The sequence below is a fragment of the Podarcis tiliguerta genome, assembly GCF_965153285.1.
Source record: "Podarcis tiliguerta genome assembly, chromosome: 1".
Classification (NCBI taxonomy): Eukaryota; Metazoa; Chordata; class Lepidosauria; order Squamata; family Lacertidae; genus Podarcis; species Podarcis tiliguerta.
This window is the reverse complement of record NC_139534.1, coordinates 19,703,432-19,718,422: the sequence shown is the minus strand read 5'-3', so window position 1 is coordinate 19,718,422 and position 14,991 is coordinate 19,703,432. Positions and strand designations below refer to the sequence as shown.

General features: G+C 44.8%; 1 protein-coding gene across 2 annotated transcripts; it reads right to left on the bottom strand.

The window, feature by feature from the left end:
• Window positions 1-1,742: 1,742 nt before the first annotated feature.
• Window positions 1,743-13,200, bottom strand: KLHL23 (kelch like family member 23). 2 transcript variants are annotated; one of them, XM_083409515.1, is made up of 4 exons: window positions 12,631-13,200; window positions 7,000-8,214; window positions 5,942-6,094; window positions 1,743-4,112 (listed from the first exon to the last, which is right to left on the bottom strand). In XM_083409515.1, the coding sequence occupies exons 2-4, from the start codon at window positions 8,210-8,212 to the stop codon at window positions 3,766-3,768; spliced, it is 1,713 nt and encodes a 570-aa protein (XP_083265641.1). In that variant the 5' UTR covers window positions 8,213-8,214; window positions 12,631-13,200; the 3' UTR covers window positions 1,743-3,765. The 2 variants fall into 2 exon arrangements, with proteins under 2 accessions (XP_083265641.1, XP_083265642.1); XM_083409516.1 differs by lacking the exon at window positions 12,631-13,200 and adding an exon at window positions 12,292-12,547 and having other exon boundaries at window positions 3,720-4,112.
• Between the last annotated feature and the right edge of the window lie 1,791 nt (window positions 13,201-14,991).

Sequence of the window (14,991 nt, the reverse complement as noted above, 5' to 3'; positions counted from 1 at the left end):
GGGCTGGGCTTTCGCGGCGCCCGCCTCCTGAATCCGGATCCTCGGAAGGTGCCCAGCGAGCAGCGGGTTGTCAAGACGGTTTGCGAAGATCTCTGCCTCCACCGGCAAAGGAAGAGGAAGCGGGCGCGCACCGTGCAGCTCCTAATATGATCGTCTTGCTTGCGATCCTATGGCTAAACATCAGGAAGAAATTTCTGGCAGTAAAAAATATTCAGGGTAAAGCCAGCCTCGTTTGTTTTTTTAGCATAGCATAGCATAGCATAGCATAGCATAGCATAGCATAGCATAGCATAGCATATCTAAACTATCGATTTTGTTAAAGCTGGAAGTGACGACAGCCTCGCAGCCCGCATTGGAAGCTAGGTAATCAATAAAAAAGTAAATAAAGCACCTCTCTGAGCAAGTATGAAGTACACATCTCTGATTATTGATTGATCATAAGCTGAAGCACCCACCTGTTTGGCAATCGGGTGCAGGTATGGGCATAACATATCTCATTTGACCTGTGATGATTAAGCACAACCATTGCCCTGCTTTTCAGCTGCCGGTTATTATCCCCTTGCTCAGGTCAGTCAAACGGGATTGAAGTCTTCAAAGCAGTGTGAACTTCCATAGAATTTTCCATAAACAGGAAAAATCAAAACGTTTCCGTTAATATCAGATTGGGGATTGGGGATTTGGTGTACTGCATTTGTGATTAAATTAATGTACAAAACTACAGTCAGATAACACATTCACTGAGAAATGGGGTATATTTCTAATGCATGGGACCTGAACGTACAAAAGGCACAATGGCGTACTATTGATGTATTGCGTAAGTATACCCCACCACATCCCCCCAGACTGTAACCAATGATATAATTATTTATTTGATCGCTTCTCGAAAGCCTGTTGACATGGTTGAGAAAATATGGCTGAGGTTACTTCAAGGAAACGGTATTCTTCCCTCTTGGTCCTAAACACATTTCCAGATGTGCTATAGGCAACTCCCATTTTAGGCACTACCAATACTGTTATGTGACCAATCATTCACATGCACACATCACCAAACCTTGAAGTGACCCAGGGTGAACAGAAGAAGAAGAAGAGAAGAGTTTGGATTTGATATCCCGCTTTATCACTACCCAAAGGAGTCTCAAAGCGGCTAACATTCTCCTTTCCCATCCTCCCCCACAACAAACACTCTGTGAGGTGAGTGAGGCTGAGAGACTTCAGAGAAGGTCACCCAGCAGCTGCATGTGGAGGAGCGGGGAATCGAACCCAGTTCACCAGATTACGAGTCTATCGCTCTTAACCACTACACCACACTGAAGATGTGGGTGGCAGCAGTTGAGCTGGGGTGGAATACAGTGGTACCTTGGATTACATACGCTTCCGGTTACAGACGCGGGAAGCAGCAGCGGGAGGCCCCATTAGCTAAAGTGGTGCTTCAGGTTAAGAACAGTTTCAGGTTAAGAACAGACCTCCAGAACGAATTAAGTTCTTAACCCGAGGTAATGGGGTGTTTGCAGGCTTTTTCAATTGCACATGATTTCACGGAAGCGAGCGATGACCCAAAATGCAAACCCTGCAAAAGTTGAGGTTGCCTGTGTTTTCAGTGGTATAAGATATTAGATTAGTCTTTTATTTTCCCCCAAAGTTAATGAGCACATCTTGAAAAAGGGTTTCAAGTAGTGTATTCTTTACAATTTAGAAAACAGTGCAGCATTTTGTTTACTCCTAAAAGTAAATCACACTTTACAAATTTTTATCAAATGCACAACATACTTAACGTGAATTAAATATAAATTAAATATAAACAACAACAATAAATACAATTGTAACGAGAACCTGAAAGCTCTACATTCTAATCCTTTTCCGCTTCCATAAATAATAATGTTCCAGGTATAGTAATAGCTCTGAAGTCGTGACTGGAACAGTGGCAATCGCAGTTTGTAAACATTTATGCTGATGTCTCCTGCATTGTCATCCTGAAACTGTTACAGGTGGGTTCCTTTTCGTAGTATTTGCTATCATTGTGCTGGTGAAGCAACTTTTTTGGAAATAAGAAAAGTACTGAAGTGATATTACAGTGCTGGTGCTTTTGAACTAAAATCCAAATAGTAATTCTTAAAATTCTTGTGACTGCTTTGCTCCTCACCCTCTCCATTCCTGTGGTTGCCATGCTGCCAGGAACCAAGCCATTAACATTATGTGCCAACCTGGGCACATGCTTTGTCTTCCTCAAAGCTCCGCAATGAGCTGTCCCCAAGGTTTGTGCTTGACTTATCAGGGAAGACAAACCATGCACTCAGGTTTACATGGAATGCTAAGTCAAACCATGGTATAGGTGTCTGTAGCATGGTAGCTGCAGGACCAGGGTAGGAGTGAAGTGGCCATGACTTCCTAGTTGCACACTTGCTTGTTCATGGTGAGGCATAGTTTGGCTTAGCATTTGGAGCTCTGTAAGCCAAATAAAGAAAAGGCAGCAACGTTTTATAAGCAGCTGGTTATCGTCAGTGGCCTAGACCACAAATTCAATTGTTTACATTTTCAAAAAGTCATTTTTAGATCGTCATTCTGAAACACAAACACGATATGCAAAAGCAGTTTTACAACTATGAAAGATAAACGAAACATTTCTAGTCCAAAATGCATTTGAAAAGCACATTGTTCAAATTTTTGGGCGAAGCAAGTTAGGTAATGTACAAAAAGTGGGGTCTTTTGCCCAGTCAGATCCAAGAAAGTACCACTGCCTAACCTCGTAGGACCCTAAAATTAGGGAGTTGTGCTCATTTCCACACACCCCACCTATATTTTATTTTGATAGCTATTGTACCGTTCATACACAACGGCAACACAGTAGTACCATAAAATTAATAAGGGAGGTCAACTGTAGCGTAGATGCCACCTATTGATTAGACATAAATTGTAGGCAGTGGTGTCTGTCTCTCGGACAAAAATCCAAAAGCAACAGTAGCACAATAACTATTTTAGGACTGATTAAAAATATCACAAAATAGTGACCAACCTGCTGAATTCACCCTAACCCTTACAGAGCTTGTACGTAAAGCCAAACAACTTTCCAAATGTCAAGGGCAGAGTGGGGAAAAGGGGGGGATTGTGCTGGGTATTATGAGAATCCCAAGTCTGCAGTTTGCTATGGTCCTGAGATAAAATGGAGATGTCATACCAGAGATGGAGAACCTCTCCCAGATGTCTTGGACTGCAGCACCTATCATCCATGACCATCAGTCATGCTGATGAGACTTGGAGTTTAGCAATATATGGAAGGTTAAAGGCTGCTCCTCATCCCTGTTTAACATGGGCTTTAAGACCTTATTCGGTGCAAAAAATAACTTGGTTCACACACACACAAAAACCAATGTTTGTCCTCCCTTTAGAAATATAAAACCCTAAGCCAGGCATAGGCAAACTCCGGCCCTCCAGATGTCCGGGACTACAATTCCCATCATCCCTGACCACTGTTAGCTAGGGATGATGGGAATTGTAGTCTCAAACACCTGGAGGGCTGGGGCTTGCCTATGCCTGCCCTAACCCCCCAACAGTTAATCAGATCTGGCTCTGGCAGCAACAAAACATTCACATTGCTTCTAGGGCAGAGAACAGTAGTAACAAAAGAAGTGGTAGCCCTTGTATCAACAATATTGGAGCTTAACTGGAGTTGATGCACTAGGCTTAGTGTCAATAAAAGCCAAACGGAGTAGTAAGTCCCCATCATTAGGTGGTGGGTCACCTTCCTCTAGTTTTGGGCTCCTTATATTATTAGTTCCTTGTCCCATAAGTGGCATTTTCAACCTCTAGCACACTGTACAGGCAGACACAGCCATGCGAGCGCATAGAACTGGGGAGATTCCCCACAATTTCCCACGTATCGCATTCAGGATCGTACTTCTCAATGTTCTGCAAATACGACCCTTTGGAAGAGGAATAGCCTCCCGTCACATAGATGCATCCATTCATGACGACAGCGCCGCACTCCATCCTTCTTTCTACCATATCAGCCTTCTGTTTCCACACATTCTGCTCTGGGTCATAGCAATCCGTCACCGTCGATTGTCCACCCACGAGGTACAGCTTGTTCTCCAGTGCAATGGAACACAGCCCATATTCTACAGGTAAAACAGAGAGTGCCGGAAAACACTGAATAAGCGTTTGAAGAAAAGGAAGAAAAAGGGCAGGCAGCAGGATTGCTCAGTTGATTAGAGCGTGGCGCTGATAATGCTAAGGTTGCAGGTTCGGTCCCCATATGGAACAGCTGCATACTGTATACCTGCATTGCAGGGGGCTGGACTAGATTGTCCACAGGGTCTCTTCTGTGGGAATGTTCAGGGAGGCAAGAGAGGATATATTGTTTATTAATATCCTTCCTAACTTGCGCTGAAGGGACGCGGGTGTCGCTGTGGGTTAAACCACAGAGCCTAGGGCTTGCCGATCAGAAGGTTGGCGGTTCGAACCCCCACGACGGGGTGAGCTCCCGTTGCTCGGTCCCTGCTCCTGCCAAACTAGCAGTCCGAAAGCTCCTCAAAGTGTAGTACCTCGGGTTAGGAACTTTGCTTCAGGATGAGAACAGAAATCGCCCAGTGGCGGTGCGGCAGCAGCAGGAGGCCCCACTAGCTAAAGTGGTGCTTCAGGTTAAGAACAGTTTCAGGTTAAGAATGGACCTCCGGAACGAATTAAGTACGTAACCAGAGGTACCACTGTATAGATTCCTGGTAAGATCTCTTATTTCCCTCTTAAAAGAATAAATCTTGTTTAAGATATATAAAAGTAGTTTATTCACATCATCAGTTCACAGTTGGATCCCTGAAGGCAGACCTAGTTACAAAGGTATATACAGTGGTACCCCGCAAGACGAATGCCTCGGAAGACGAAAAACCCGCTAGACAAAAGGGTTTTTCGTTTTCTGAGGTGCTTCGCAAGGTGGATTTTTCTAAGGGCTTGCTTCGCTAGATGAAACAGCCCTGCCTCTCCTGTCATGGCGACGGTTGCACGCTCGCTTCCCCGCTCCTCCGGCTCCCTCCCACCTTCCTGCTGAAGGCTCCTCCGGCTCCCTCCCACCTTCCGGCCGACCTTCCGGCTGCCTCGCGCCGCTGCCCACCGCCCTCGCACGCTCCCCTCAGGAGCTGTTGCCGCCAGCAGCCAGAGTTGCAGCCGGAGTCGCGCTCCTGAGCCCCACTGCCCTCCAGCAGCCACTTCGCGCGGTGGCCACAAGGCGCGGGTGCGGCAGCTGCCCTGCTTCTCCCCACCCCTCCCCGCCGTGGTGCTTCGCAAGACGAAAAAACTCGCGGAACGAATTAATTTCGTCTTGCGAGGCACCACTATATACATGTGGATCTACCCCATATGGGGGGTTCACCCCAGTGACTGCAGACTGACAGTCACGGCAGCTCACGCAACGAAAGGAAGATGGAGAAGGAAGGGATCTTACCAGAAATCTATGGTGAGAAACTTAAACAAGCTTGCAACCAGCTACCCGCTGTGCGTTTAAAGGGGAATGTTAAAACTCTGCTAAATTATAGAACTTGCTAGCGCAAGTTAGGAAGGATATTATTACTAAACAATATATCCTCTCCTGCCTCCCTGAACACTCCCACACCTTCCAAATCTAAAATCCCTAAATGGTAGAAGTACAGCAGGACCAGAGTTTGGGGGCCATAATACAAAAGCACTGGGGGAAAACTGAACAGGCAGAAAGAGCAAAGGAAGGGGGAGCAGCAGGTTCTGTGAGTCAGTAGTGGGCTCCCTGCAAGGAAGTGGGTTACTCAACAATGCCTGTTAATGCCCTAGTATTGCTAGCTGGCTGTGAGCTTTTGAATGTTAACGTGTGGGTGCAAATCAGCAGAGCAGCTGCAGATATTTCTTTTCTTGGACGAAAAACAGGCAAATTGCTGCTTTTGGAAGGCAATTATTCAAACCACCGAGCGGAAGTAAAGCTTACCTGGATACGGACTGGTGGTGATGACATTCCATTCATTAATATTAGAGTGGTAACTTTGAACTTTGTCGTAAGTGCAGCTTCCCCGATAACCGTAGTGACCTCCAGTGACATAGATAACTTCATTCAAGACACAGGCTGTGGCATTCCCAACCCCTAATTAATAAAAACTGAAATTGCTAAAAAGCTTTAAAATGGAGTAACATTCACCAACAAGTTAGTAATATAACTAATACATTAGCAATGATGTAATGGTATAGAAATACAGAACTAGAAATTCAATATTTGAAATGATTTCATAATAAATTATACTCTAAAGGCTTTTTCTGGTTCATCTTGAAGCTTTTCCAATTTTTATAGATCTGCATTTGGTCACAGAGCTAGTTTTTTCAATGCTTAAGAAGAAACAAGGTAGGTATGGCAATATATTCTGCTGATCAAGCTTGTGAGAATGCACAAGTTTGTATATTTTCATTTGAAATTTGTTGAGGAAGGCAACACAAGAACTTAAAATGATTTAACAGAAGACAATAATATCCAAAACATTAAGAGAAATGTGCTCCTGATAACGAGTTATGAACAGCTAATAAGCACAATGAATGCACTTTAAGTTTAAGCTACAGTGATAGATTGTAGATTCAGGTGTTGGTATGACACAGTAGAAATAAAAATAATAATAATTAAAATTGTCCAGTAGCACTTTATAGACCAACTAAGTTTGTTCTGGTATAAGCTTTCGTGTGCATGCGCGTATCTGAAGAAGTGTGCATGCACCCGAAAACTTAAACCAGAACAAACTTATTGTAAGATTGTGTTGGAGCAGAAATTCCGTTGTAGTAGCCAAACATAAATTCTAAGTGAAAAAGGCAACTGACAATGTTTCTTCACTCAAGCAATTGCATCTCACACATTTCTTTTCATGGGCAGAAGGCTAATCAGGCTATCTTTTAAAAGATTGAACAAAAAATAAATTGTGTATCCTGGGGGGGGGGGGGGAAATATTCATTCATTTTTAAAAGACACATGCGAAAATGCAAATAAGCATGCAATATTCCACTTACCTTTAATCATGTTTGCAATAGGGACCCATCTCTTTTTTAAAGGGTCATAGAATTCTGCTTCTTCAGCCGGAGCTCCTTTTCTGTAACCCCCTAAAGCGTAGATGCAGCCGCTCAAGGTGACTGCGCAGTGGTAGTACCTTGCGTTAAGCATCGGGCAGCCTTCAACCCATTCATCGGCTTCACAGTTGTATATCCACATGACATCGAGGGATTCTATATTGTCTGTTCTATAGCCGCCTGTCACATAAATGTTGGGCCCCAGACTAGCAACTGCATAGCTTTCCCTCGCGTGGTCCGGCATGTCAGCTCCCTGGATCCAGACATTGGCGATTGGATCCCATGCATGCACCTCCGATAAAGGATGCCAGTAGTACCCTCCAATCACATACATAACAGCCGTAGACCTCGTAGGAACTGCCTTTGGGTTGGGGCGCAGCGCGTTGTGTATCAGAGACCGGATCTTGTTTTCATTCAGCCGGCTTTTCTTGTGCAAGCTTAAAGCTGACCTCAGATACATTTCATCTAAATCTGCTTCGAGGCAGCTCAGCAGATCATAAATGCACTCGCTTCTCTTTTCCACGTCGTAGGCTATCCACTTAACAATGGGTTCCACGGCTGCCCCCTCTTTCCAAAGGCCGAGGTTCTTTCTGGAGAGAATAAACTGGAGCTTCTCGCTGCTGATCTCCAAAAATTCTTCCTGCGCCCACACCTCGTCAAATCTCGATAACAATATCCTTCTAGATTCCTTCTCCAGCTCTGAGCAGACGTGGTACTCTGCAAAGGAGTGCATTCCTAGGCAGTTGTCGACATCCAAGTGCCGTATCAGAAACCGCTCGCAGGCTTTTTTCACCGAGGCAAACTGAAGGAGGTCTGCTGCTTGGAGCAGGCTCTGGACATTTCTCTTTGTTATTTGAACCTCTGATGTGTAAGCGTAAATCACCAGGGATTCCAGTATTGTGGGACTGAGTCCAGAAAGTTTGACCTGGCTCTTAGACTTCTCTTTCATGTCAGAGGTGAACATGGCCTTGAAATAGTTGCTGCAAGCAGCTAGCACAGCTTTATGGCAATGGAAAACCACGCCTGATGCACATTGAAGGGCAATATCAGTGAATACACCTTCAAGGTAGAATGTTCTGAATGCATCCAAGAATTCCACAGGATGAGAGCTGTCTCTGTATATATAGGTATATTCCTCCTGATCAGTCAGTGCCATCACTGCAATAAAATGTCAAGAAATGGTAAAGAAATGAAGATAGTAGAGCGTGCTTACTCAGAAGTAAGCCCTACTGAATTAATATACAGTGGCACCTCGGTTTTTGAACATAATCTGTTCTGGAAGACCACCCGAAACGTTCAAAAACCAAGGTGCAAAGGGTGGCCTGCAAATTTAATACAGTGGTACCTCAGGTTAAGTACTTAATTCGTTCCGGAGGTCCATTCTTAACCTGAAACTGTTCTTAACCTGAAGCACCACTTTAGCTAATGGGGCCTCCCGCTGCCGCCGCGCCACCGGAGCACGATTTCTGTTCTCATCCTGAAGCAAAGTTCTTAACCTGAAGCACTATTTCTGGGTTAGCGGAGTCTGTAACCTGAAGCGTATGTAACCTGAGGTACCACTGTAGAGAAAAATGAAAACTCAGTGGAAGCTGTTCGATGTCTGAGGCGCATTTGAAAAAGGAATCATTTACTTCCAGGTTTTCGGTGTTCAAAACATTTAACTTCTGAGACGCTCGCAAACCGAGGTACCACTGTATTCATTCTGGGCTCATCCATACTGTTGTTTAATGGAGACATTAAGCTTCCAGTATCTCCATTAATTCTCTGCGATGCTCTATGATGCTCTCCTCCAAAGCACTGTCCTCCCACACTTCTCCTTCAATCCAGATTTTCTCATACCAGGAGTACCCCAAAAAGGAAAAGGTATAAGAAAATCCAGATCTGGCTCCCACAATATGGTAGAGTCCATAAGGTGTGAAATACAAAGAGCTAAGTCTAGTGTTAGGTATCAACAAGTAAATGAGGTGTAAATAAGTAAATGCACACTTATGGAAGAATGGCCTCATAATCTTCTTCTTTATCTAGTTCCAGTATAAATTGCCTTATTTGGACATCATCTCAATGTCTTGCCATATTTTAGATAAAGGTGTATACCCACCTGAAGGTTAAAGTATAAGACAGAATATACTTGAGGAAAAGAAACTTTAAAATAAATATTTCCCTGGAAATATCATTTTAAGGCCCTCCTGATTCAATGGAAGTTGTACAGTGGTACCTTGGGTTGCAGATGCTTCAGGTTACATACGCTTCAGGTTACAGACTCCGCTAACCCAGAAATAGTACCTCGGGTTAAGAACTTTGCTTCAGGATGAGAACAGAAATCGTGCGGCGGCAGCGGGAGGCCCCATTAGCTAAAGTGGTGTCCTAGGTTAAGAACAGTTTCAGGTTAAGAAAGGCCCTCCAGAACGAATTAAGTTCTTAACCCGAGGTACCACTGTGTATGCAAGTACTAGAACTAGTCACCCTGGTCTCATCAGCTCTGGCAAGCATGCTGCTGCTGAAATAATTAATCATGTTAAATCACTCTGATTATGTAACTTTTGTACTCTCCCGAATCCTAAACAAGCTCCTTATCCTTACCTTGCCCCCTCCCATCTTTCCCATGGATTTCAACAGATAACTCCACCAGTCTGGATTAAAACTATTTTATTTTTAATGATTTATATACATTAAGAAAAAATCAAAGTAGGATATATCAGGCTCCTGCCCAGGCACTAACCATCTTGTTTGTTTTTAACAATGGAACAGCATCAAATGACCTCAGACAGTGCTCTATTTCTCTTGAAAGAAAGAATATATACTGTATAAACAAACATACTTATATAGCAATACATCTCTCAATTAACAGGCACCAGATGGGATGGTTAAAATAGAAATAAAATAAAATTTTGACTTCACAATTTCCAAAAACTTGTATTCGGTTCAATGACCAATCAGTGATTTACCGTATTTTTCGCTCTATAAGACGCACCAGACCACAAGACGCACCTAGTTTTTGGGCATTGAGTTACAAGAGGATCTGTCCTGGAGTGTCAACACAAGGGGGCTTGTGAAGAAGGCGCAGCAGAGACTGTATTTTTTGAGAATACTAAGGAAAAACCATCTTCCGCAGAAACTGCTGCTTGCCTTCTATCACTGTGCCATTGAGAGCGTGCTTACTTATGGCTTATGTGTGTGGTACGGAAGCTGTACTACCCAGGACAGGTTGGGGTTGCACAGGGTTGTGAAGGCAGCAGAGAGCATTGTTGGCTGCCCACTCTCCACCTTAGAGCGGATTTACGCCACAAGGTGCCATAGGAAGGCACTGGACATAGTAAAAGATCCATCGCATCCTGGTCACTGTCTCTTCGAGCTCTTGCCGTCGGGACGGAGATACAGGACGATGAAGACAAGAACAAGCCGTCTTAAGAACAGCTTCTTCTCCAGAGCGATCTCGGCCCTGAATGGGAAGCCCGGACTTTGAAAGTCATCAAATCTCCTTTGCTGTATTTTACTATATTTTTTTAATTGGTGTTTTATGTATTTTACTATATTTTTTTAATTAGTGTTTTTATGGAGCAGCCAAGTAATTTCGTTGTCCCCGAAGGGGGCAATGACAATAAAGATATTATTATTATTATTATTATTATTATTATTATTATTATTTTTGGAGAAGGAAAACAAGAAAAAAAATATTCTGAATCTCAGAAACCAAGGCAAGAGGGATCACTGCGCAGTGAAAGCAGCAATCCCTCTTGCTGTTCTGGCTTCTGGGATAGCTGTGCAGCCTGCATTCGCTCCATAAGACGCACACACATTTCCCCTTACTTTTTGGGAGGGAAAAAGAGAGTCTTATAGAGCAAGAAATACGGTATTTATTTTTTAAGCATATGGAACTTGAATCAGTGCAATCCTAAACACACTTATCCGGGAGTAAAACCCATGCAACACAATGGGGTTTACTTCTGAGTGGACATGCGTTGTAGGATTGCACGACTAGTAGGGAGTGACTCCCGTTTAATGTAACGGGACTTACAGCGCAACATTAAACAGGTTTACTTGGAACTAAGTCCTAGGTGGAACTGAGACACGTATAAAAAACGTTGTGAAAATTCTTATTTATTCTTATTCTATCTGAAGGCAAGAATTTAATGTTTGATGGTATTTTTAATATTCTATTGGGAACTGCCCAGAGTGGCTGGGGAGACCCAGCCAGATGGGCGGGGTATAAATAATAAATTATTAAAATTATTAAATGCTTTTTAAATAAATAAATAAAAAGTTTTGAAAAACATATATTGAATTTTCCATCGCTCACCGTCGCCATCTAGTGTCACATTTGTACAATGCAACTTTACAGCACCCTCAGAACCTTTTATGTGTAACCTACTGGATTCAATGGTGCTTCTTCCCCCATTAAGTGGGATTGCAACTTCTCTTCTTTAGGATCACGGGGCGCAGCACCGCACACGAGAGCGCAGGAAAGTCTGGGCTCCTGCTGTTATTCACACGTTCAAAAACACAGTGCCTGCCAGGGCCAGATTTAGATCTGATGAGGCCGTAAGCTACTGAAGGTAACGGGGCCCTTTATATGTCCAGCTGTCCTTTGTCAACAACAAATTGTTGCTGTTTTTTTGTGTTATGCTATATATATATATGCTATATGGTAATTTATGGACCTAATAGGTATCTAAAGCCATTTGCACATAACAAAATATGCATTTTATCAAAGTCATTGTTGAACTGAAATACAATTAAGAAGTATATTAATAGTAAAATACAATTATGTAGCAGGGAACCAGGCAGAAGGCCTTCTTGGTAGTGGCACCCGCCCTGTGGAACGCCCTCCCACCATATGTCAAAGAGAACAACAACTACCAAACTTTTAGAAGACATCTGAAGGCAGCCCTGTTTAGGGAAGCTTTTAATGCTTGATGTATTACTGTATTTTAATATTTGGTTGGAAGCCGCCCAGAGTAGCTGGGGAAACCCAGCCAGATGGATGGGGTATAAATAAATTATTATTATTATTATTATTATTATTAAGTATATTAATAGTGAAACACAATTAAGAAGTATATTAATATTGAAATAATTAAGCTCTACCTTAAAATGATTTTTTATTCATAACAAAATAATGCAAACACACTGGCATTTGGAAACAACAATTTTAGAAACACAATTTACAGACTCATAATTTGGGGGGGGGGGGGCCAAGAGAGTGGGGCCCTAAACTATAGCTTGTTTAGCTTATACCTAAATCCGAAACCGGTGCCTGCAGACAAAAGCTAGCAGTTTGTCCTGCACCGGGCAGCGAGACAAAAGGGAGCCAATTCGAAGTCACGCGTCTGTCGCGTTTCGTTCTGCGCGCTCGGGAAGACGACAAGTAGGAAAAAACGCCCCCGATAGGAAACGGGCTGGGGGGGGGGCTAGGTTTGGGGAGAGCGAAGGTGGTCGCCTGCCTCTCCAGACATTTCCCAAAGGCCCAGAGCGCGACCCAAACAGACACCCCTCTCGCTCGCGCGTGTATCGTGACAGAGACACCCAGCCCCACACAAACAAACACACAGCGGCGCGCGCGGCGCGAAGACCCACCTGCTCTCCACGCGCGCAACCTCGGCGGCGCGAGCGCGGAGGAGGGGAGGCGCGCGCCCGCTTCCCGAAATTAAGAAGAAGAAAAAAGCGCGAGACAAAAGGCGGCCCCCTCGCCGCGCGCGTCTATCGCCTCAGGCTGCTGCGCGTGGAGCGCGCGCGGACGCTCCCCTCGGGATGGCCCTTGTGCGCTCATGGAGGGGAGGGGGCGCCCTGTCATCATTGGGGGTGCTGGAGGAAAGACTCCGCCAGCTCGCCTCTTGCTGCTGCCTCGTCCTCTCTTCTGACCGACGCCGCCCGAGGGGGACCTGCAAAAAAATGGGCTCGCTGCGCGCAGGCTGCTGCGCCCCCGGGCGACCGGTTGCAATTCTCCCGCGAGTGTGCGCGGGTCAGAAGTATTGGCCGCGGATCTTTTGGGGGAAAGCAAAGGCGGCGGCGCTTTCCTCAGGCAGCGGCACCCGGCGCGACCCTTTCTTTGACCATGTTTGGGAAGAAGAGGCGCTGCTTGCCAAGCTGCCCGCGAGCAGATGGCCTGCGCGGCAGCAGCAGAAGCACCAGCAGCTCCTATTTTGGTGCCTCCCTAGAGGCCGAAGGCAACGAGGGCCTTTTAATAGCTTCTGCCTCAGGCTTTTGAATTATGGTGTTGGAGGAGACTCTTGAGAGTCCCATGGACTGCAAGTAGATCATACCTATCCATTCTGAAGGAAATCAGCCCTGAGTGCTCACTGGAAGGACAGATCCTGAAGCTGAGGCTCCAATACTTTGGCCACCTCATGAGAAGAGAAGACTCCCTGGAAAAGACCCTGATGTTGGGAAAGATGGAGGGCACAAGGAGAAGGGGACGACAGAGGACGAGATGGTTGGATAGTGTTCTCGAAGCTACCAGCATGAGTTTGACCAAACTGCGGGAGGCAGTGGAAGACAGGAGTGCCTGGCGTGCTCTGGTCCAGGGGGTCACGAAGAGTCGGACACGACTGAATGACTAAACAACAACAACAAATAACCCCTTCGAAATCCAGCTTGCACTTCTGGGAGTTCTCGGTCCACATACTGCTTGAGCCTTCCTTGTAGAATTTTAACCATAACCTTGCTAGCATGTGAAATGAGTACAATTGTGCGGTAGTTGGAGCACTCTTTGGCATTGCCCTTCTTTGGCATTGGGATGTAGACTGATCTTCTCCAGTCCTCTGGCCACTGCTGAGTTTTCTACACTTGCTGGCATATTGAGTGTAGCACCTTAACAGCAATCATCTTTAAAAAATTTAAATAGTTCAGCTGGAATATCCTCACTTCCACTGGCCTTGTTATTAGCAGTGCTTTCTAAGGCCCATTTGACACTTTGGCCACCTCATGAGAAGAGAAGACTCCCTGGAAAAGATCCTGATGGGAAAGATGGAGGGCACAAGGAGAAGGGGACAACAGAGGACGAGTTGGTTGGACAGTGTTCTCGAAGCTATCAACATGAGTTTGACCAAACTGCGGGAGGCAGTGGAAGACAGGAGTGCCTGGCGTGCTCTGGTCCATGGGGTCACGAATAGTCGGAAGCGACTAAACGACTAAACAACAACAACACAAATAACCCAGAGATGCATTTGAAATAAAAGCACACATTCTACTCATGTAAAAACACCAGACAGGCCCCACAAATAATCCAGACATGCATTTTAAATAAAAGGGCACATTCTACTCATGTAAAAACATGCTGTCTGTGGGCCGGATTTAGAAGACGATTGGGCTGGATCCGGCCCCTGAGCCTTAGTTTGCCTACCCATGACGTATAAGCTAAACAAGCTATAGCTTAGGGCCCTACTCTCTTGGGGCCCCCCAAAAAAAATTAAAGGAGAAAAAAACCTGGATGTACATTTCCAAAATATGAGATAAAAAACAAATAAAATAAAACCTACATACGGCAACAGTGTTTTGTGTTGTGTAGGCTCCTATGATGTAAGTCGTGGGCCCCACCTGCTAGCCTGCTCCCTAAAATATCACTGGTTTGCTCATTTCTATATATAGGGTGCCTGCATTCTGCATGTGCTAATGGCTTTAGATACCTATTAGGTCCGTAAATTACCATATAGCATATATTCAACCCAAAAGAACAGCGACAATTTGCTGTTGACAAAGGACAGCTGGACATAGAAAGGGCCCCATTACCTTCAGTAGCTTAGGATCTCATCAAACCTAAATCCGGCCCTGGATCTGTGTTTTTGCCTTGCCCAGTCCCTGTCTAGCCAGGGCCCACATTGCAGGCTGCTTGCTGCTGCACAGAACTTAATGGGAGCCACCAAGAACCAATGACGTTCTCCTCAATATAGGAAAAATAAGGGTGGTTGGTTTTTGCTGCCCAATGCCCCAAGGGAATGA